At 40.5% G+C, this 24,113-nt stretch overlaps 1 protein-coding gene across 2 annotated transcripts in view; it reads left to right on the forward strand.

The window, feature by feature from the left end:
* PREX1 (phosphatidylinositol-3,4,5-trisphosphate dependent Rac exchange factor 1) overlaps positions 1–24,113 on the forward strand; it is a 172,277-nt gene that overhangs the window by 89,775 nt on the left and 58,389 nt on the right. For both annotated transcript variants that reach the window (XM_083802157.1, XM_083802158.1), the window contains exons 6-10: positions 7,024–7,185; positions 12,501–12,634; positions 15,927–16,042; positions 17,261–17,410; positions 21,194–21,341. In XM_083802157.1, coding sequence (XP_083658283.1) covers positions 7,024–7,185; positions 12,501–12,634; positions 15,927–16,042; positions 17,261–17,410; positions 21,194–21,341 — 710 coding nt within the window. The remainder of the gene's footprint in view (positions 1–7,023; positions 7,186–12,500; positions 12,635–15,926; positions 16,043–17,260; positions 17,411–21,193; positions 21,342–24,113) is intronic.

The following is a 24,113-nucleotide window of genomic DNA, read 5'->3' on the forward strand; positions in this document are numbered from 1 at the left end:
TACAGAGATTAAATTTCAACTGCTAAACATGTTCAGGTGCCATTTTTAAGCACACCATCATCTTTGTGTGGCAGGGAGGACATGTGAAAGGATGACACAGGCTTCTTTTTAAAAAAAAGATCAGTTAAGCAGAATAACATCCTTTCTGCTAGGAAGTATTAAAAGTGTGTTTACATTTGAAAAACCTCTAGTTTCCTCTGCCTGCCTGCATCGTTCGCTCAGCATCCCTCCTGCTACCTTTTTGCATTTGCCTGTGCAATGTTCATGTTGCTGAGGTCTCTCCTCAGAGTTTTTTTGTTTCTTTTTTTGGGCGTCAAGCACAATTAGTAAATAGACAAATGCACGAACAGCTGATGTGTCTTATTTCTTATGTGATTTAGTTTTTATATTTAGATTCTATCATGTTTGGAACTCTTTTAGCCTTCAGCTATTTAAAGCTGTATCTGATACTGAAATGCTTCAGTTGGAAATCCTTTCACTACATTGCATAATTGAAGATTGACATTTCTTTGTAGAGTGCTCTCTCTCTTTTTGGTACAGTTAATAAGTGAAGTAAGGCAACATTTAAGTCTCTAGCAGGGCCTTTTCCTTCATAGTTATTTCGTGATTGTTAGACTATTTGGATGGAACTAAAAAGCCAAATAATCTCTTAGAATCCAAATGCAAGAGCTTTACCTATGTATCTGTTACTTTTACACTGTTTCTTCTAAGGATAAGTTGACGAATTGTAGCTTCCAATTTCACCTTTGTGAATTTCCCAAATACACCTTTGTGAATCAGTTTCAAAGTGCAATTTGTTATCCAGGGATCCGAACCTGCTCATGTGGAAGCATGTGAAATTGTTGCATAGGTTCATCTACGCATAGGGGCTGAAGTAAGCTGGTTAATACTCAAGGATCACCTCGTCCAAGCTGAAGAGCGATGCATCCCTACAAAGAGGAAATCATGCAAAAGTGCAAGGATGCCTGCATGGATGAACAAGGAGCTCCTGGCCAAACTCAGGCACAAAAAAGAAACACAGGATGGAAGCAGGGACAGGTAACCTGAGAGGAATATGAAGACACTGTCTGAGCAGCCAGGGATCAAGTTAGGAAAGCTAAAGCCCAGATACATCAAGGGCAACAAGAAGGGTTTCTACAACGATGTCAGTGATAAAAGGAAGACTAGGAAAAATGTGAGCCCTCTCCTAAAGGAAACAGGAGACCTGGTTACCCAGGATATGGAGAAGGCTGAGGTACTCAGTGACTTTTTTGCTTCAGCCCTTACCAGCAAGTGCTCTAACCATATCACCCAGGAGGCAGAAGGCAAAGACAGGGACTGGGAGAATGAAGAAGGAGATCAGGTGCAAGAGCATCTAAGGAACCTGAAGGAACACAAGTTCATGGATCCTGATGAGATGCATCCAAAGGTCCTGAGGGAACTGGTAGATGAACTTTCTAAGACACTATCCATCACATTTGGGAAGTCATGGCAGTCTGAAGTTCACACTTGCTGGAAAAGAGGAAACACCACCCCAATTTTTAAAAAGGGAAGAAAAGAAGACTCAGGGAACTACAGGCCAGTCATTCTCACCTCTGTGCCTGGCAAGATCCTCGAGCAGATCCTCCTGGAAACTATCAGGTCAGGGGAGATGATTTTCCCCCTCTGCTCTCGTGAAATCCCACCTGCAGTGCTGCATTCAGCTCTGGAGCCACCAGCATAAGAGCATGTAGATCTGTTGGAGTGGGTCCAGAGGAGGGCCACAAGGGTGATCAGGGGGCTGGAGCACCTCTGCTGTGAAGAGAGGCTGAGAGACCTGGGGAAGTTCAGCCTGGAGAACAGAAGGCTTCAGGGAGACCTTATAGGAGCTTTCCAGAACTTAAAGGGGGCCTACAGGAAAGATGAGGAGGGACTCTATGAGGGGCTGTGGTGACAGGACTGAAGTTTTAAATGAAAATAGGGTAGGTTTGGGTAGATAGGTAGATTACCTATCCTTCCTTTCTGCATGCTGTTTAGAGGGACACTACAGCTGGCTGTGGATGTCTGAGTGCTGTTACTCCCCTCATAAAATCAGTTGGGCTCTGTGTATAGGTGCTGTGAGTGGCACAACCTCAAACTTGGCAGCTATGAAAAAGCTGTGCAATAAAAGGAGAATGCTGTGCTGAGAGGAAACAGTTCCCATTTTGATCTGTGTTCATTAAAGAACAGTTCTTTTTTTCAAGCTTATAATACAGAATATGTTTGCAACTTTTTTTTTCAAGAGGAAGAGAGAAGTCAGAGGATAACGCTGAAGATTAGAAAGGCTGTGAAAAATACCAGCTTTTCTGTTCTCAACTGCTGGTTAGTCTGAAGGTTTAACAACTTTGTAGCTAGAAAGTAGATATTTTATGAATTAGTTTAAGACAGTCTTCGCAAGGAATAGATTTCTGCAAGTGATGGCAACCTCATGTCCTAGGCCTAGTGGTGCATAAGTTGCAATACATGAAGTCCTTCCAGACAGCAGTATAGACGAGCTGTATGGAAGACAGGGCCGTCATACCCAAGGTTTGCCATCTGGTCTCTCCCTCAGCTGCCTTTCAACATGTTGGCAAATGCTCTCATAGTTTACACATCATAAATCTGTCACTAAAGTAAATAAGCACCCAGAGCTCCCTGGCCGTGTTTCAGAAGTGCCGGGCTCTGCTCTTTCAGGGGCTGTCAGTGGCAGAGCAGCAGGGCTCTTCCTTGCCTGGCTTACGACTGAGTCGTGGTGGGACAAGCGAGACACCTGCCCCAACGGAGTGCCACTGCTCTGACTGTTTCAGCTGCTGCTGCTGTTGAGGCAGATGAGTGCTCAGCCAGCACTCCTCTCCCTGCCTTTTCCAGCCTCCTCTCCTGCTCCTTGGTCAGCACTGCAGGCAGCTAGCTGGGGGCGGGAGGGAAGGTGCTGTGGTGCCATTTTCTGCCCTTCCTTCTTTGGCAAGACAGAGCATCACCCAAGTCAGGAGACTGGGGGGTAGGTATAGGGGAAAGGGAGAATGAGAAAAGACTCAGGAGTGTCAAAGAGCTTCATTTTCCTCACAATAGCAGCCACTGCAGAAAATGCTGGGGGCCAGAAAGTAGGCATTTGCTCCCATATCTTCCCTGCTTTCAGGCAGGAGGAGGCACAGAGCAGCTGGGGGGTATTCTGCAGAGTATGAGGACACAATAGGGGAGGGGGGTGTCTGGGGCATCAAAGCAGGCTACTGTGCTGCTGGAGCCAGGGAGATGGATGTGTGCCACAGGCTGTCTCCCTTTGCTTACAAGCAAAGATTTTAATGAGAGTCATGTAGCAAAAATTGTTCTCTGTTTTGGAAACAGAGGCTGGTGTCACCAAGGTGCAACCCCTCTCTTCTTACTTGCCCTGGCTGTGCTTTGAACAAAAGTGGGGTGAGAAATTCCCCCAGGGAATTACATTTGTGATAGTGACTGACAGTTGTAGCAGGCAGCTTCCCTTTCTTCTTCATGTGTTGCTCTGTAAATCATCCAAGAGTTACAATCATTAACTCCTCTCTTAGTGGGATTCCCAGTTGTCAGCACATGACCATCTCCTCCATCGTCATTCAGCAATTGTCAATCACTGTCTGTAATTTTGAGGAAGGAGAAATTGCAGCTGTGAATAAATTCTCAAAATACCAAGTCTATCCAAAGAATTGAATAGTCGCATTTTACTGGACAAACACGGACATTCCCCCCCATTCATTTGGACCTTTCTGTGTCCAGGATCTGTCTGGGTAGGAATGAGGGTACCTCCCATTGTGTTGTCTGGATTCTCACGAGACCTGTCTTTTGTGTTATTTAAAGGTGTCTGAGTAGCCGAGTAGTTTCATCTCAAGGTGCAGACTTGAGTTTAGAACATTCTGCAAACTGAGAAGTTAATATAGACAATATTCTGCACCTCACAGTCCCAATTATTTATTCTGCAGACATTCATGCTAGTAGAAAAGTACAGCGAGGTATGCACAAACCTGTCACCCACTAAACGAGACTTCTGTCTGGAGAACTTTGTAGAGCTGATGTATGAATCAACACTAGGACAGAGAAAGCTCCTTGATTTAGCAGCCCAGTGTCTGGATTGGCTAAGTGGTTGGATTAGCAGCTATTGGAGTTACCATAAAGTAATGCAAGCTTTAGCAGGACTTGAGCTTCAGCTCACATCCCTCCCCTGTCTCACAGGCTATGTACCTTCACCCTAGAAGAGCCAGTTAAGTTGATCTAGAGGGCGTGTGAGGACACAAGCCAGTTTAGGAGCAGAGTTTGTATTGCAGTTGCGCTACCAATTTAGGGGAGGTGAGCCCCAGCCATACTCAGGATCATACCTGCAATCAGAGTATGTCAGTGTCAAGCAAGACAGCATGGCACAAAGATCTTTAGTGCCAATATGGCAAAAAACAGTGGGGTGAGGAGACGCTTGCTTAGGTTAACATGACAACATGGAGAAGCCAAAGACAAATCAGACCATAGAATAAACTTTGTCGGAGCCCATGACAAGCATTTGGGAATTGTAATCTCTAATCTTGGCTGAATACCACCTGGAACAGTTCGGCTGTCTTTGCCCTTAGCTGTGGGAGCTCTGGGCTGAGGCAGTTCAGCTCTGTTCAGACCACACTGCTGTGCAGGCACCATTTCAAACTCTCTTTTCTCTCTCATGCAAAATGATGCAATTCAGCAGCAGTTTGCCTTTTAGTCATGGGACTTTAAAACAACCAAATAACATGTTGAGGCAAAACATAACATAGGGAGAAAGAAAAATATTCCCGGCAATCTAAAAATGTGGGTGTTAAACACGGTATTATGTATCAAGAGGGAACTACTAGCCCTAGTTAAGGTTTCGTTAATGCATTTTTATCCAATTGTGGCTGACTATAAAATAACATTGGTCTAAAAAAATGATTAATACTGAGTTGACAGTGGTTGCCCCTTTTGCCAAACTCTGGTAAATATTGTCAGGTCCCAAGTTTTCCTCCTGTTGTTCTTCAGTGGGCAGTGTTTATGGGATATTGTGTATTGAATCAAGTGAAGCAGTCTCTTTTGAACTCCTTCAGAGCAGGCAAGCTGTTCATCTCTGTTACTCTCTCCAGTCAAAATACACGCCCCAGCCTCCTAGAGGCGAGGAGGAGTCCTTGCTAAACTCCTGCTGCTCTCTTGGCACCTCTCTTTCTCATGCCATCGTGTTTGCCTTTGGGGGAGCCCTCTCTACTTGCCACGTGCCTGTCTTGGAGGTAAAAGCACTGAGAACTAGAAAGTCTTGGTTCTGCAAGTGGCTTGCTCTTGGACAATTTACTCTTGTGTTTGTTTTCTCCTCGATAAAATGAGCATTGTACATCCCTGACACACATACACACAAAAACAAACATGGGACTCCTGTGGTTAGTGAATTTCCCTGTGATTTCTGGACATGCAGACTGACTGCCCAGAGCTGTAGGCACTTAACTGAGTGTGGTGATTGATCTTGGCTGGCTTCTGGCTGTCCATCCAGCAGCTCCCTAACTCCCCTCCTCAACATGACTGGGGGAAGGGGGTTTGCCCTTTCTTAAGCATGTTTAGAATAAAATAGAATAGTTCAGTTGGAAAGGGTGTTCAAAAAACTTCTAGTCCAACTGCCTGACCTCTTCAGGGCTAGCTAAAAACTGAAGCATGTTATTAAAGGCATTATCCAAACACCTCTTGAACACTGACAGGCATGGGGCAACAACCACCTCGCTAGGAAGCCTGTTCCAGTGTTTGACCACCCTCATGGTAAAGAAATGCTTTCTAATACCTAGTCTGAGCCACCCCAGGTGCAGCTTTGTGCCGTTTCCACATGTCCTATCATTGGTGACCAGGGAGCAGAGACCAGCACCCCTTGGCTTCCCCTCCTCAAGAAGTTGCAGAGAGCAGTGAGCTCACCTCTCAGTTTCTTTTCTGCAGGTTAGACAACCCAAGTGCCCTCAGGCTCTCTCACAGGACATGCCTTCCAGCTCTGTTACCCAGCTCTGGGTGCTTTCAAGGATCTTAACATCCTTTTTATACTGTGGAGCCCAGAACTGCGCACAATATCGAAGCGAGGCCGTGCTGACAAGAAATAGGGCGGGAAAACCTCCCTGGCTGGCCGTGCTGTGTTTAACACACCCCAAAATGTGGTTTGCCCTCTTGGCTGCCAGGGTAGGCCTCTGGCTTGATCGCTGCTGACCCTCATGGGACAGAGCTGTGAGTGGGACCGGCCGTGCCGGGCCGGAGGCAGCCCCTCGCCTCCGCTCATGGAAGACACCTGTACTCTGAGGAATCTAGGTTAGGGGTGGCATCACATTGGGATCCTGCCATAGTCAGGGGAAAGAGGCTTGTCATGAGGGCCGTTCCGGCTTTAGGTGAATCTGCCTTGCACACTGGTAGCATTTCTCTGCTGTTTGTAGATCTAAACAACCTAGGTCCTGAAGCTTGACGTGCGTTGGGATTAGCCTACGCCTGACCATCTGTGTAAGTACTGTGTATGGCATATACAGCCTTAGCATTGTTCCCGTAAGGCCATTCCTTACACAAAACCCAGCTTCCATAGCTCTGGTTGTTCTTAAAGAGACCTGCCATGGGCAGAGTCTTCATCAGATCGTGATGGAGCCCAGCGCAGCTTCAGTGAAACGTTGGATGTGTATCACTGGGAATGGTATAGGATGAAGACCACGGCTAAGTCAACAGGCCAGTGGATGTCTTTGACGTGGACGGTGTTTTTTTATGTAATAATTTATTTTAATTTATTTGGCCTTGGGTCATGCTAGAAGCAAATGTACTTGATACAGCAAAACGTGTGGCTCGAGCTCTTTTAATTTGATACATTTAACATAAGTAATTCCTTAACTTATTTAACAGCATTCATATGAAGCAGCAACCCTGTACACATGAAGAGCAGGGAACAGTATCTACAGTAACATACCCGCAAATTTCCTTTAGTTCTGCTGCATTATTGTCATTTTCCTACAGGACTGCACTTTCACTGCTGTTTGCTTTCCACATGCAACTTCTAGATTTTTTATTTTTTATTTTTTTCTGAAGGAATTGGCTAAGAGGACTCCCTCCAAGCATCCTGATCACCCAGCTGTCCAGAATGCATTGCAGGCAATGAAGACGGTCTGCACAAATATCAACGAGACCAAGAGACAGATGGAGAAACTGGAAGCCCTTGAACAGTTGCAGTCCCACATTGAAGGATGGGAGGTATGGTGCAGGATTAGCAAGCCCTCTGGAGACAATTCACTGCATGGTTTAGTGGGCTGAAGTTTGGTGGTTCATAATGTGTACAGGGATTTCTGATGTATAAATGTACTAAAAGGTGTGGGTGGCATCACTTTGACAGGTTTAGAATTCAGTGTTTATTTTGGGGAGTGCAGGCTACTGCTAAATTGTAGCAGAAGAAACAGATCATGAAATAAAGAAAGGTACGAGAGCTGGAAAGGACTAAAATTTCAAATGGTCAGGTTTCATTTGAAGGACAAAACTAGAAGATGAAATCAGGAGTGGTTTAAATAACACAAGCTTCTGTTTTCGTTCCTACGAGCCTTTCGTTTTTGTGGGAGCTTTGAAAGTTGGCTTCCTACAGATTTCCTGTATAAAAGATAAAGGTTCAGTTAGAAAGCAACTAGTATATTTGTATTTACTCCAGTTAAGTTTTTCATAGATGTGTTCATAGGGATGTGTTTATCAGTAGGTGTATCTGTATAGGTGGAAGCACGTACTCTGGAAGAGAGAAAAATAAGAGAGGAAGGTAGCTGAGATGTGAAGCTTGGGGACAGAGGAAATCTGAAAGAAGAGCCACCCGGGAGAAATACTGGGAAGTTGGGATGGTGCACAAAAGGGTTGGCAGCTTATCTTGTGATGACTTTAGTTGAGGCCCTTGAGTCAGTGCAGTTGGAAGCCTCTGGGAGGTGCACCACAGGGAGTCAGCGGTGTTAAATGGTCTCATAAAGACATTGGTGTCGGCATGTAGCAAGACTGACTTTTAAAATATTGATGCTGATCATTGCCAGCTGAGGACATCTTTTTAGAGGTCATATAAACTTCCTCATGTTTGGAGTCTTGGGTGCTCTCCACAAATCTTTTTTGGGTTGTTTTTTCTGTCTTTTGTGTATATTTTAAACCTTGCTCATTTTTTCCCCTCAAGGATGTTCTTGGCATCTAGCTAAAGACACGAGAGTAACCCAGATATCCAGCTGTGTATTTATTTTTTGGATAGCAAGCTCAACAAACAAAAAAGGTCATGTAATATTCTATATAGCAGGATTTCCAGAAGCAGTTAAAACCATTTCAGGTTCAGTGCAACTCATGGGTCCTCCAGGCAAGAGGTATGGTTTGAACTCTAGAGCTTGAAACATGACTCTGAAAGTGTCCACGATGTCATAAATGAAGTGGTATCAAACTTATTGCAGTGTTGGGGGTGGGAGATGGGGTACTAATCCACAGCAACATTCTGGGCCTAAAAATCCGTTTAGATTTGTTTATATGTAACAAAGTCACTTATGTCACTCACCCCAAAAGTTCAAAACGGGAGAAGTGTTTTTGACTATCAGTAAGCTGTGGAAAGTTACTGAATCTCCTTGTGGCATATTGAGAGGAGGAAAGCTCGCTTTATAAATCACAGATGCAGACTAATACTAAACATGATCACATTTTTTCTTCTGTGCCCATAAAGAAATCTGAAACTGAATGACAGTTTCTTATCTTTTGGTTGCCACAGTGCCATAGTCTTGCAACTTAGGACTTTTTTGCAAAGTGCTATGTTAGTGAATAACTGTTTTCAGTTCTTTCAGATGGATTTCACAGTTTGTTCCTAATGAGAAGGGTTCCTAACTCCTATCCTGTGGAATGTTGCAACTGATGAATTAAAAACATTTTTAACTTAACCATACAGGGATGCAAACCGCAGAACTGTCTGTAAGAGAAAGTGTGTAAGGCAAATGTCACGTTCAGATTTTCTGTTCATCTGATGGTAATCTCTCCTAGAAAATAGAAAATCTCTTTCTCTATTATCATGGTTTTAGATTCTGAAACGTTTATGTCCTGTATGTGTGGTTATTTACCATATGTACTAATCTGATAAGGCCCATAGCTTCCAGCAGTTTTAGTACAAGCCATTGAAATTGTCAAAAAGAAGTAAACATCAGCTTACTTATGACCAAGTTCTTTATGACTACCTGAGAGGTATCCTGACTCTGTGGAATATGCAAGCGGCCCAACATGAAGCTTGGGAGTAATTTTTTCACTTAATTTGGAACAGGCTCCACCTTACCTAGAGTTTCTGTTTAACCAAACCAGCACAGTTTCACTGGTTTCTATGATCACGTGCTTCCTTACAACTGTCCCAGTGGGACCATCCCTGACCTATCTCTATCTCATTGCCATCAGCGCCACCCTCAACATTTCCAACATGAGGAACAACATAACATCGTTCGACTTCTGCCATGTCTCTTCTTGCTCCCAAGGGTCATCTCTAGCTTCACTAAGAGCAGTAGTTATTTTCTTGAGCATTTGCCTCAGTTCCACATTTTTTCTTCAAAATCTCTGCCTACCAGTCTGTCTCTCCGTCTAATACAACCATTCTCACTATCATGCGCTGGCATCATCCTATCAGTCTCTTTCTGAAACATGTTATAATGATGGGTCATGTTGAAGTAAGCCAAGCCTGGGGAGCCTTTGAAGATCCGCAGCTTGATCAGAGTTTTATTCATCTAAGTGAACTCTGCTCAGATTCATCCTTCTGGAATGCACAGATTCCTTGTAGTTGTGTTTTATGGAGTAGTCTCAGGCAGGCCAATTTGATTCTGGTTAATCCTTCTGGGAAACAAATTAGTTTTAAAAAGGGCGGGGAAAGTAGAGGATGCATGAGAAGTCCAGCTTTTGTGTAAAATGTTTTTGTTTGGTTAGTGAAGAACCAGTTAATTACATATTGATTATTCTATGGGGTCAGCTCCTCCTCATGAGTCCTTGTGAATTATTTTCATTAAAGAATTGCTACATGAAGAATCCACACATTCTCCCAGTCTGAAATGTTTAGGGAAGCAAAACCCCCATCACAGAACAGCATGAGTTGTAAGATGTGTTAGCGCTCAGGCAGATCAAGTAATTGGCTGTAATTTGCAATTCCAGCAGCTATGATGTTTTCTTTTTTTGCCTGCAGCTTGGTCCCACTTAGAAAGGTGAGAAATCCTGTCTTGTCTCTGAAAACATCAAATAAATCTTACTGCTCTGTTTCTTACTATTGAAAAAACTCTCAGATTGGTATAAATGGGAAGTAGCTAGGCCAACAGCAAACAGAAATGCATCAACGATGTTCAGATACCATAATGATGGGTCTGATGGAAAAATAAAGATTCTTAGATTTTAAGGTGAGGACCAACTTGTATGCTTTGACTTCCTATACAAAATAGGCCAGAGAATTTTACCTGGTAATTCTTGTGTCAGTAAAAGATTAAGTCCAATTACTGATGTCACTGTGCTCCTTGCTTTTGCTTCCTCTGTGTGTCTTTTAGGGAATTAAGTACTTGATGCTGAGGTGCTCTAACGCCTTGATTTCTACATGGGCAAACCGTGTGGGGAACATGCTTCTATGTTATACAGTTGGTTGGTTTCTGTTCCTGTTTGTGTGTGTGTTACTAGGCTTTGGGGTTATATTTCTGATATATAGTGAATTCCCATGTAGATAGTCATGGTCAGCAGGTCATTTTCAAATTAACGAGTGTTCACTTCTGGACATGTATTTCTATAGGTGGATTTAAAAAAGTAAAAACATATCAGGGCAGCAGATGGAAATATTGCATCGAGCTAGCTCCTGCATGACTAAATCCACAAAGTACAGAAACACATATGTGGAATACACAAAACTGATGTCCGTACTTGGCAGCCTTTAAAGAATAGCAGACTCCTTGTTAACTAAAAGCAAGACACAGCACAGCTTGCAAGGTTTGATTTAGAAAACAATGTCATTAAAACTTTATTCACACCTTTAGGGTGACTGCATTGCATTTAGAAAGGCTGATTTCAATTCAGTGATTTTCCCTGAATAGCTTAATGGTAGCAGACTGCACCTTCCTGAAAAATATTCACTCATACAATCTCTAAAATCATTCAAACAAATCCTTTTGAGGTGACTTTCTAGATAGAACTGGATTTCATGCCTGTTCAGAGAGATGTCTTCAGTTTCTGTAAGTGGGGTGAATTACGTTTTACGAGTCTTTTGTGGTATTTGTGAATATTAGAGTTATTGGACCTTTGCAAATCAAGCGGTTTTGTTGATAATGAATGTCATGCACTCCAAAGTCAGTTCTCTTTTCCAGTAAGACTCAAGACAGTGGGTCACATTATCTGGTTGACTCCCTTATCTGCATGCCAACCATGGGAGGAACCCACACTGTTACCCTAAGTTATTCTTCCTTCCAACTCAAAAAGAAATGCAAAAAATATTAAGTGTTCCAGGACTGGGTGGTAAATGTTTCTTATGTCTCCATGTGTTTTCCTGAAAAGAAACCTTTTTGTTGATGATCTTGTACCTTTGAAGTAATAGTAGACCAAGGAACTAGTGCCTAGGGTTTAGCCAAACCTATCTTGTTTGGTCAGTGGTGCAACTGAAGAGCAGATTCTCAACTGTGCTCATTCAGAATGAGCAGACACTTGGAATTTGCCTGTTCTGAGAGTGATCCAGCACAGTCCCATGGTTGATTTTCATTTGTGCCCAACTGCATTGGCCCTAAAACTCCCATTTCAAAGACTATGTGATTACTTTTCCTAGGAATAATCTGAGTAACAATTTGGGGATTGAATGGTTTAGAGTAATCTACTTTGGTTTTCAGCTTCCAGGGATCCTCATGTGATTGAATGGCTTGAGCATCAAGCTCAGTTATCTGCATATCTGCAGTTCAGTGCATATGATGGCTTGCACCTAGCACAGTGTCCAGGACCCGACCTGTGGTTTTCATGGCTACGTTTCTGACTTGCACGTGTTCATTAGAGGTCCAGAAAGGAGAGCAGCTGCATATACTTCTAACAGAAGAGCTGGAGAGAGAGATCACCACTGAGATGATTTTCCATTGGGATGGTTAATAGTGACTCGTGCCACAATCAGATCTACAATGTTAGAGAAATATCACTTTTTTTTTATTTATTTTTTTTTATTATAAAGCTTTCCTAAAGCCATCGCTTGTCATATTTTGAGTGAATACTTAGGATACGATGGGAAGACTAATGGTCTTGAGAGACTCACAAAACAACTGCTTTGAGAATGAAAGATTTTTCTAAGGAAAAATCTCTTGGATCTAAGGAATATTTATCACAGAGTATGAGGATTTGTATAAAAGTATTTGTAACACAGAAAAGGCATGATGTGTTTAGCTGCAATAAGAAATTGAGGACTTCCTCCTCCTAAGTGCATCAATCATTTGGCAGTTTAATGAAGTGCAGATAAAATAACAGAGCTTTAGTAAAAGTGCTTCGTTGTGTGCACACAAAAAAGTGAAAAATAAAAGATCTCTTTTCTGTTTCAGGGGTCGAATCTTACAGATATCTGCACGCAGCTCTTGCTCCAAGGGACTTTGTTAAAAATCTCAGCAGGGAACATCCAAGAGAGAATGTTCTTTCTGTTTGATAATCTACTAGTCTATTGCAAGAGGAAATCCAGGTGAGTCCCTCTGCTTTTATAATGGGACTGTTTGGAGGTTTTGCAAATGGGAAGTATGGTCAATTACTAATCACTCACTGTATTCCCTGTTGCTATGTAAGGCTGAGTCACAGGTGTGACTTTCCTCTGTTTTTGACTGCTGCTATTGCTTAGACTACGTGAGAAGGAAATTACTACATGGTAAGATAAATATGCCAGAGATTAATGGGGTCCCCACTCTGAGAAGCACACAATCCAAAGAAAGAAGTTGATACAGTGCAAAAAAAAATCACTAAGTGAGTTCTTACAGCTGGAAAGCTTCCCAGAGCAGATGGATCTCCAGGAGTGATGTGCAGAAGCAGGCCTTGCCAACTTTCTTTGTGAGGTTGTTCTAAGCAGACAAGGGTGACATGAAAAATGATATAAAGCCAAGAAAGGGGAAAATGGAAGACTAGGAGAACATTAGGTGGATGCAGGGCACAGAGGAAAGAGGAAGAGATGATCAGTAAGTTGCTGTTCAGCATTTGCAGCCCACGTGCTTTGTGCATTGTCTTCCTTTCTTATACTAGTGGCAATTTTTGTATCATTTTACCTTATAAAACATAAGCATTGTTAACACCTACTACTTATTATTAAAATAGCGTTGGCAGTGAAGAAGGTAATTTTCTTCTGCAGCAATTATAACGTATTTCAGTTCTAAAGCTTTTCACCTCCACACTTCTAGTCTCATTCCCATGTCTTGGTCTTTTCTGGATTTATCATACATCCTCTACTATTCAGATTCTCCTCTTCCTTTCCTTTTCTGTAATATCCTCCCTCTTCTTCAGTTTATACCTCTTTACTGGCGATGACCGAGCGGAATGGCCAAACCAATTAGAACTTCTCAAAAACTAGAGTGTTTTATCCAAAGAAAATTCTTCTGTTTCAAAAAGTGGGTTAAATTTCCATTTTTTTGTTCATGGAAATTTTGGAACCATTAAGCTGGGAAAAAAATCATGACACTAGTGTTCATACTTCCTGTGTGAATAACGGTGAAACTCTAACGTAAAATACAATTTTTAGGTGAAATCTACATTAGAAATTATTACAATGTAATATAAATATTTAAATTAAAAGAAAAAATGGCAATTTGATCTTAAATGGCTTCTAATCTTATCTAATTGAAGCATTCTGATGTTGCTGAAATGAAGCAAGAAAGAGAAAACATTTTATTTTGACACTTTACCAATTTGTCAAAATTCATTCTTTCATATGAAACAGAGTTCAGAAATTGGAGTTGTCTAACAGAAAACTATTCCTTTAAAAAATCAACTTGCTATCTAATCTTTTAATTCTTCAGAGCTCTTAAAAACTGTCTTTCTAGTCCTGTTTGTAGTTCAGGTTAGCCTAGCCCCTCCCGCTGTCCAGGCATTTTTCCCAGAATACTAAGATTTAGAAAACAAAATGTTCTGCTGCCTTTTAAGCAACCCTCTGTTTTTGTGCAGTGATGTTACTGAGCTACGCTGTAGTTTGGCTTGATTTTGGAGGAGGCTGCTGTAGCACTTTGATTTTCCCAAAGGATCGATATTGTTTATCTTTGTCTAATAATGTAGCTTAGACTGATGAAATGCCCAGAATCTGATTTCCATTAAAAAATGGAATATTTTGTTAAGTCTGCTTGTAATTGCCAAATGAAAAATATATATTTAGGGATTGCTGAGTGACTTTAGTTTTGGATATTTCCCCTGTCTAGCTGCTATTTATAATTAGTCCAGGATGGAAATGAATGTCTATCCAGTTGTGTTGCTGTGATCATTTGACCAGCTGCTTGACAAATAACCAACATGTTAGTGGAACACAGATTTTGGAAGAAAAACAAACAAACAAACCAAAAAAAAAAACCACCCTTCCTTTGTCAGTTTGCAATTTGAAATTGAGTGACTTGGTTCTTATCCCATTTATACCATGCTTGTAGAAATCACTGGAGTTTTCCTTGATCAAAAAGTGCAGTCAAAATTCTGCCCTTGATCTTCAGTAAATAGTCAACCATGCAGCCATTTGAATTTGGGCATCATCTCTTCACAACAGCTTAAATTAGAGGTAGCTTTGTTGAGACCGTTTCAAAACGAGTTTAACATCAGAATTAGAACTGTGATTTTAGATCTAAGACTGCAGTCTCATCCTTTGCAGAAGCGTTGGGAAGCCTGACAAACTGATGACATAGATTTTTTCAGAGCTGAGTATTGTTTTGTGTTTTTAGTGGTATCATAGACTGCTGTTTAAATTGAATCCTGATGTTAGGAACAATATGTTTCATGTGGGGAAGTGGGCTGAGTATTTAAAGAGTTTTATAAGGCTGCCAGTACAGCTCTTTTTTTTTTTTCCTGACTCTAACAGACGTCTTTAGGAAATGATCTAATAGCTCCAAGCTCTCAGTCCCTGTCAGTCTGATTGTATGTAAATATATGGTCATCACCAAAGGTATATTTGTCACTTAAACTAGTTGTAAAAGGAAAAATTGTTCAGAAAAAAGCATGGTGATTCTCATCGCACCTCAGTTTATCACAAATATTTCACTTTGACAGAAATTTTCTTCCCAGCTGTTTTTTATTGCAGTGCTCTTTGGATCTTATGAGCACCTGGCAAGTTGCCACAGCAATTCCCTCACTGTACAGAGTTTGGACACCTGCCATCTCAAATGGTGATCATTTGACCAGTCATGTTTTGGTTCACATAGCAGGGTTGTTCTTAGATATTAAAGCTCAGCAGGTGTCAGTCGGATAGTTTTAAACCTATTGTAGACATAAAAATCAGATGCCACATGCAGAGATGTTGAACACATGTGACAGACCATGTGATACTAGCCTCTTTGCATGTTTCATTTCATATTCGGAACTTTATATACCTACCACAAATTTCCCAAAGCTGTAGGCAAAAAGGAGGCAAATGTAACCTTTTTTCAGGTGATATTGCAGTTCTTATCCCAAACCCACATAAAGTTCAGTCGTACTGTCATTTCAGTCAGTTAAGTCCTCAAGAATGTAAAGCTTAAATACATCCCAGTCTTCACATAGTCTTGCAAAATAAGCCCTTTCCTGCTGTACTGATACTGTTGCACACGTATATTTGTGAACTGACTTGAGTATTCAAGTTACTTCCAATCTGAGAGTAGCCATATATCATAGCACTCTATATTCAAATCCTTTTTAATAGTCATATCTTGGATTGATTTGTGCTGTTGTTTCCTGTGTCCATTGAATCCAAAACAAGCTGTGTTGTATATATGTTATGCTATTTGCTCATGTGTATCTAACAGTCTAAATCCTAATTGCAGAGTTGCTGGGAAAAAAGCATCTAAACGGACAAAGTCAATCAATGGGTCCCTTTATATCTTCAGAGGCCGAATAAACACAGAAGTCATGGAGGTGGAGAATGTGGAGGATGGAACAGGTAAGACAATAAATACTGTCTTTTAACCACACAAAGTCCAAATCTTGTGTGGGAAGTTGGCACAAAAGTATTCATCCTTCTCCTTTAATGAAGTCTTAGCTAGTTGTGTAACATCCGATGTCTTCATTCTTAGACCAACTCACACAGTTGAAAGACTGGTCATACTTTCAGGCATTAGTCCTTCATTCTGAAATGACCTTACGAAGAGTTTATGTATCCAGAAGCTTGTCTATTTTTTCTCCTAATCCAAGTTAATTTAGTAAAAGATTTTTTAACTTCTTTCCATCCTTTCTTTTCTTACATCTTAAGCTATTACAGCTAAAATAACAGAACTTCTAGATCTTCTTCTAATTTAGAATACTACCAAATATTAGTCTTAGCATCAAATCAGTAGCATGGAATGTGGCCGAGAATGAAATATGGGAATAGCTGTTGCACTATTGTTCTCGTGTCCTGACACAAGCTGGAAGAATTGATGGGTTTATTATTTCATCTACAAAAGTTGCACCAGGCCCTGCTCCTACTGTATTAAGTCAGCAATTAGTATTATTTCCTTTCACAGATAACATTTAAAGAGTTCCTATGTCCAGTGGACAAAAACCGTGACATGCAACAAGCTAGTGTATCTCTAGAAAGTTCAGCACAAGTAATCCAAACAAGCATCATGGCCTTTTTCAACGATGCCATTGTATTTAAAATATTTTCGTTCTTCTGAGGTGAAATTACAAAACATCACTCTTAGGACTGAAGCTGTAGAGAAGACAGCTTTGTGGGCAAAGTATTGTGCTAGGAATAGGAATATGCTGATCTATTTGAATGGAACTTCAGTCATTAGTGTGCCCACTGTAGATTTTCATCTCTGGCCTGTCTCTAGTCATGAGAAAAGTTGTCAGGGCTCTTCCAAATATGAGGTTTCACTGCCCTGGAGTCACAGGGCACAGGGCACACTTGATCACAGACCTTTTTTACATAATTTGTGCAGGGGACAGATTTTTCAGGTTGAACAGCGTAGCCATGGATACTCCTATTAATGTTTGTACTTCCAGGGTGGTAAGTAACAGTCGGCCACATGGACAGTCAGTAAGACTGATGCATAAGGAACACCTCAAAAATCAAGCTCTCCAAATAAGAATATTTTAATAAAGGTTTCGCACACTGATCTGATTCAAGAAGCAGGCCTTCTGTTCACAGTGTGTGTTGTGCTTTGGGATTTTACAGCAGATTACCACAGCAACGGCTACACGGTGACAAATGGCTGGAAGATACACAACACAGCCAAAAACAAATGGTTTGTCTGTATGGCCAAGACTGCAGAGGACAAGCAGAAATGGCTGGATGCTATAATCAAGGAAAGAGAGCAGAGAGAGAGTAAGTGGATAATTTATTTCTTAATGCATTGAATGAATTGGTGTAAAAAGGAGAAATGAATTGACATGTAGAAATATGTCTGAGGGAAAAAGAAAAGATAGCAGTTTTTCCTCCATGTTTTGAGAAAGACTTAAAATCTATCCTTAATGACAAGGAAACTCAAGTGATTGAAAACAAACATTTCTGAATATGTGCAATTTTTATGTTTTTAAATTTTTTTTATGGGCTTGTGTTAATAATATTTATGAAATTGTTTTCACTTACCAAAGGGTCAGTTTCTTTGATGCATTAAGTTACTGAAAAAAATTAAACAATTTTTTGTCTTTAATTCATAAATAAGACAAAAATGTTTTGTGTGAAAAAGTAAAATAAATACATCAGTAAAATAAACGCATGATTTTGAAATAAGCAGAACAGCTCATGGAGAAAAAAAGAGAAATACTTAAATTTAGACTGAGCAGTGACAAATGTGTGCAGGTGCTTGTCACTTTTATCTTTTCTTGTGGAATGAAACAAAAACTAAGCTTATCTTAAAATGATGTTGTACAATAAATAGGAGCAGGGTTGGAAAGCTGTGAATCAGTGGGTGGTAAAAGTTCTGAGTTCCTTTCTAAATCAGAAGTAGCTTTCACAAGTGAACCTATTTCCCTGTTTGCTCAATGGGAACAATAGTAGCTCACTGTCAGAGGAAATGACATTTCTTTTAAAATGTTCTGTGCCTGACTTTTAGAAGGGGTTCCCCTCTCTGCAGATACCACTCTATTAAAGATCTAATTGCTCATCCATGCTAGTATTGAAAGAGGTCAGTCTGAAACCCGTTATTAGTAGTATGTTTTCAGGACTTGTACTTGCTATGCTATAATGCTTTAAATTTTTAAAGAACTTTTAAAAGTTTATTTAAGACACTTACAGATCTGTTACTGAAGTTCAATGAAAGCGGAGAATATAAAGCCTTTAATGTCCTTTCAATCCAAACCTTATTTTTTATGTTACAATATTTTGCAGAAGGAAAACATCTAATCTGCTAAACACAAATCACATTGCAGTGTTACGTTATCACAGAATGTAAAATATTTCTAACATAGCTTATCATGTATGAACCCCAATGCACCTTTTGATAATAGCAAGGATACTACCCTACAAATGTAGATCAAGCATAGTGTGATTTCAAAAGAACTACCTCGATGCAACAGAGAGAATCAGTTTTGATTTTTTTAAAGGAAATGTTTTAACATTCTGAGCTGCTGATCCGTACTCATTGACCAATGCTGCAGTTTTGCATGTTTTCAGTAAAATACATTTCTTGGCTCTTAGTTTTACCCTCAGAGTGCTAAATCATATCTCCAAAAGATCCAGTGAGTCTTCATTTCAGAGTGAGTTTTTTCTTTATGAGGTCACTAGCACTCTGTGGAATTTCCTACGTCTCAAGTAAAATGTGTGAGGAGAGAGAATTTCGATAAGAAGTAAAAAGACTGAACTAGGAAAACAAACCAAATACTAGCAGGGAGCTTGAGAATATAGTTAGGTGACTGAAATATCAGGAAGGGAAAGGAATTGTTCCTTAATAGAAAGTTTGTCAAAGTTTTCCATGCAGTGTTGGCTACTCCAAGTGTTTTTTTCTGACTTTTTTGTCATGTGGCTTTATGATGTGGCAGCTGATGACAGGAGCATGGATAAGCATGGATATTCTGGCAGACATTCCAGACTTTATTGGAAAATCTCCTTTGGATCCGAGTAATTGAGAAGTCATAAGCTATCTGTGTTTGGATTAGAAGGTGTGGTGGGATTCCCAATTCTGTAGGATGAGTTGGGTAGAATGTGCTTTTCAGCCTGCCATTTACATCAGAGCCTGGGGAATTTGGTGATGTAAGACCAGCATGAGAAGTGTACTGTTACACAGGCTGGTTTCTATCACAAGTTCATGTTGCAAATTAGCCTCGGCTACATGTGTCAGCATTTGCACTGAATTGGATCAAATCATTAGGGGAAGATGATGGAAGAATAACAGCAATAAACCAGGTGATTTGCAGAGCCAAAACCTGTAGCCACATATCAGACACATGCAAGAAATGCTGTATTTGAAAGACAGAGTGCTGCACAAGGCTAATTCCTGGAACATGCATGTGAAGCCTCTAAGACAAATGCATTAAGCATTTTGAGAAAGCTAGAAAGCAGCTCTGATGTGACACAGAAGACTGTTCATTTGTTAATTTGACAAGTTCAGTATCTTACCATAAAGTAACAGAATGTAAATGCAGTTAGGGTGACTTGCTATTCCCAACGAATATAGTTTTCATTTTCTAGCCTTACACCGATCACTTAAACTCTACCTAATGTCAATCTCTGTAAAAGTTAGGCAAGTAAATCCAAGGCCAATTCAGACTTCAAATTGATCTTAGAGATGGCCAAACTCTGGGGCTCTGCTTCGGACTCCAGAGTTCCCTAGGTCTGCAAGTGAATTTGTGCTGCCTGTATTCAGAAGAGTCCTGGTCATGATTCAGAAACATGATTAGGAGAACAAATGTCTGCCGAGTCTTGCTTCCTGCTCTGTTGGTTAGTTATCCTAATGCACTTAGAGATTTGTATTTTCAACACTCTGTCAGGCAATTTTTTGGTGAGATACAGGAAAGAGGAGTGAGAAAAAAAAAAAAGCATGAGCATAACAGCATTCAGAGCACTTGTTTGAAACTCAAGAGGTTTAGATCTAGGCTTTTCTCTCTGAAAAGTTCAAATGTGCAGTTTCAGGTCCCCAGCTGAGTCTGATTCAATTTTGGACTTGCACTAGACTATCTAATCCATAATTTACATACATGCACATATATGCCTAGGAAAGGTTGTAGAAAAGCAGAGCTGGAAAGCAAAATGGTTAGTTCAGGCTAGAAGAGACAAAGCGTTCTCTGCAGCAAAGCAACTTTTTTGATGTGCTGTCCTCTTACAGCAATTAGCACTTTATTTCTAGGCAAAACTCAATTTCCAGGCTTTTTTGACAAATTTAAAGAATGTCAGAAAATGTGAGTTATGAGGACAGTTATTGCAACATAGAAAGCTATTCTTTTCAGAGATCTTCCTCCTGACTATACCACTTTGAAAGTTAACATGTGCTATGTGGTAACTCATAGAAAGTGGAGGTGAAATTTTCTCTGTATCCAATTATCTGTCATTCCTTAAATCATTCAGTATTTCTTTCAATGACTGGATAATAGGATTTTCAAACTGAATTTTAGCCTAGGGGTATTAGTAAATAGGCTAATTAAGAAAGGATGAGAAAATAATGTTCCCATCTACCTTTGATTTATTTGAGGATGTGAATTTGATGTCAGCAGTTTTGTATTTTTGGCTTCAAGTAATAGAACGCTCAAAAAGTCATCTGCTCTGTCAAGCATAGAGGTGCCTTGAACAAGCCTTATGAAGGCAGTTATTTCAGGGTCAAAAGTGAAATTGCAACAGGAATTCAGTTTCAAAAGGTATATATTTCCTCTCTCTTTATTTGGAACTTCTCCATGTTCTGTAAACCATTCTACTTTTGTGCTGTGATGGGCCCATAAGTTTAAAGCTACTTTTAAAAATTGGGAAGAAAAGCTGTGAACCTCTCTGAGGTGCTACACGCACCAATGACAGCTTTGCACTCAGATCAATAAGTGATCCAATTTCCCTTTTATTTGGAAAATAAACCTCTTCATTTTTGTGTTTCTATCACTGTCTGCTTGGCCTCAGCTATTGACTTTGAGGAGCCACTTTTTTCTAATGCTAAGGGTCTGAAGGAATTCCTGCTTTGTATTCCAGGTTTGAAACTGGGAATGGAGAGGGATGCATACGTCATGATTGCAGAGAAAGGAGAGAAGCTGTACCAAATGATGATGAGCAAGAAAGTGAACCTTATCAAAGACAGGAGAAGAAAATTAAGTACTGTTCCCAAGTGCTTTCTTGGCAAGTAAGTGGCATTTGAATTGAAAAGCCCTTTTTGATGGCAATTGAAAGAGCGGACTCTGAATTTTCTGCGAATGGCATTGTGAGGTCAGATTAGATGTGCTTTGATGGAGCTTAATTGGAAAGGCCTACCCCCCATTACAATTTTTATTAAAATTAATCACCAATTTCTATTTTATGCTGTACAGTGACAGCTTCTTCTATTGTACAGTAACACATAACAGCTGTTTCAAATCTGCCAAAGGAGTAGTAAGAAAAAATACCTTAACTCCCACAAGCTCTGGGCTGTTAGTGGCCTAACCTGTATCCTCTCTTGTATGCAAGTAGATGCTGACCAAATGATGTTTAAATCCAACAGAACTGTCCCGCTCTCAGGACTGAATATCCTGTTTGCCAGTGCAGCAGACAAAAACAAAAGGTTATCCATTAATTGCCCTTCCTTCCCTGTGGTCTCTGTAATGGCATTTTGCAGGCAGCACTCCTTGTTTACAGGGTGCCAAAATGATGTGTTGGCTTTCAGCATGACGGAAGACAGTCTAGTAGCATAGGTTGGTAATATTGCTATATCAAAACCTCTTGTGGAGATTTGGCCAGGCTGAGGTGCCTACAGGTATCCCTATCTCTGACAAAAGCATTATTTTGTCTAATTTTCCAGCATCCGCCATTAAAAACAAAACAAAAACAAACAAAAAAAAAACACCTCTGCTAATGTCTTTTAAGTTGCTTGTTAATGCAGTCCTGGGCAACTCAGTTGAGTGCAACTCAGTGCAATGCAGTCATGACTCACAGACTCTTCATATCATTCCTGGGGCTTCCCCTGAACAATGTTTTTTGGCTGTGACCTATTCATTTTTTTCAGATATTCCTGCCTAAGGGAGAAACTAAGGAGTGTGCTGGGATGTACTTAGTGGTTTTCTGGTAAATGCAGCTGAGAGTAACACTAAGGCCGCAAAAGTAATTTTTCTCTTGGCCTTTGGATATTAGATAGGATCTAATAATTCAAGAAATAAAATGTGGTTGTAGTGGAAAAAAAAGCATGAACTACTTCTAACAACCTTAGAAATATCACGTGTTTATTTATAAGGCTGTTTATGGCACTAGTCTGCAAATCCTTTTTCCTAACCACTCTTCGGGTGTACTGGCGTTGAGGCATGTGAACGGTGATACAATCTGCAGTCTGGGAGTTGAAGCCAATATATGTAAATGATCTGCTTGCCATGCTTCTTTTCAGCACTGCACCAAATGGATTGCAAAGCCTTGACCTGTACTGAGCTTGTGATAGAGAGGATCTGTTAACCTCAGGAGATTCCAGACATATCTGATCATATTGCACAACCCTGGATCGGCTGGATTTTCCTTTGTATTTTCTGAGTAGAAACCTAGCTGTTCTCAGTCCCTTACTTTCAGGGGAAGAGCTGGGAATAGTGTCTTGACTGGCACGCTAGCTGAGAACTCAGCATGGCAGTATGAGAAATGGGGATGCTCTCAGTTATACTGAGAACTGCTTAGAACAAGATGAGGAAACAAATCAAGTTTTGCCATTCACTTTGTGAGTTGATGCTTTTTTAGCAAGTCTAGCATATGCCAAAAAAACCCACCTCTGAATATTTCTGGATCACACACTTTACAGTGTTTATAAAACTTCTGGAGCAAATGATGATTGATTTTACTTATGAATCAAATACCACGGAAGTCTTAAAGTAGCTTTTAAGAAAACCATCCCATAGTGCTGAAACTTCAGAGCTGTGAGAGTACATCCGGTTCTTTTGTTTTTCCAGTGCTCAGTTTCAAACTTTAAGATGACTGCCTTACATTTAGAATCCTAATAAGCTTCAGGGACACAGGTCCAAATGAAAGACGCAGGAAAGCTAAGAGGTCAGCAATGTTCTGCTGCAGTTTAGGGCAGTTGTTTAAGTGCTATAAACTGTCATAGACCTATTGCACTTGATGGAAGATGTACAGCGACTGGGCATCAGCCTGGGCACCTAACGCGATTATGGTCAGTGGCCAGCAGGTCTGGGATGGGGCACTCCACAGGGTGTATGTCTTGTATTCCCAGTAATTGATGTGGAGGACTATTCTCCTCCTTCTGCAGTTTGTACTCTGTGTTTCAGCTTCTAAAAGCTTTTAGAAACAGTTCAGAATCACTGAGAAATTAAGAATGAGCTTTCCTTCTGAGATACAGGGCCTGACTCATCACTACAGTAGTCTGGCTTTAGGAGTTTTACTAAAATCTGCTGGTTTCCATGGGATTCCCCTGGCACAGCTGAATAGATTCTGTTGCTTTTTCTACATTATGACAGTTACAGAGTAGCCCCTCAGCAAACCGAAGTTTTTGTTATTGAAGTTGTTGTTGTTATTCTAAAGGCATGATGTAAATACTACCTACAGCTTAGATGAGTCACTTCTGATAAACATGAAGAGACTAAAAATACTTCATTTAGAGCCCACAGTTGGAGGCATGGATGCTGGTTTTGATAAGCAGCAATCCTCCGCAGATTGGCAAGCACCCAAGTGGTTTATTAAACTCAGATTTCCCATATGTTGTGCTACTTTTTATATTCCTTTTGTTCTTTTTTTATGAATTTAACACATTTCTAGTGTAATTAATAATTAACCTGGCAAACAACTCTGATCCCCCTAGGGCTTTGGCAGTAATTGCAATGTCCATTTTTCTGTACTTACTGTTTCTAATTGAGTAACATCCTACATATTTATCCATTTCTGGCTTCTATTCTGCCCATGTGTGCAACTCTGCCCCTCACCAGAGAGAGGT

The sequence above is a fragment of the Anser anser genome (genome assembly GCF_964211835.1).
Source record: "Anser anser genome assembly, chromosome: 16".
Taxonomy (NCBI): domain Eukaryota; kingdom Metazoa; phylum Chordata; class Aves; order Anseriformes; family Anatidae; genus Anser; species Anser anser.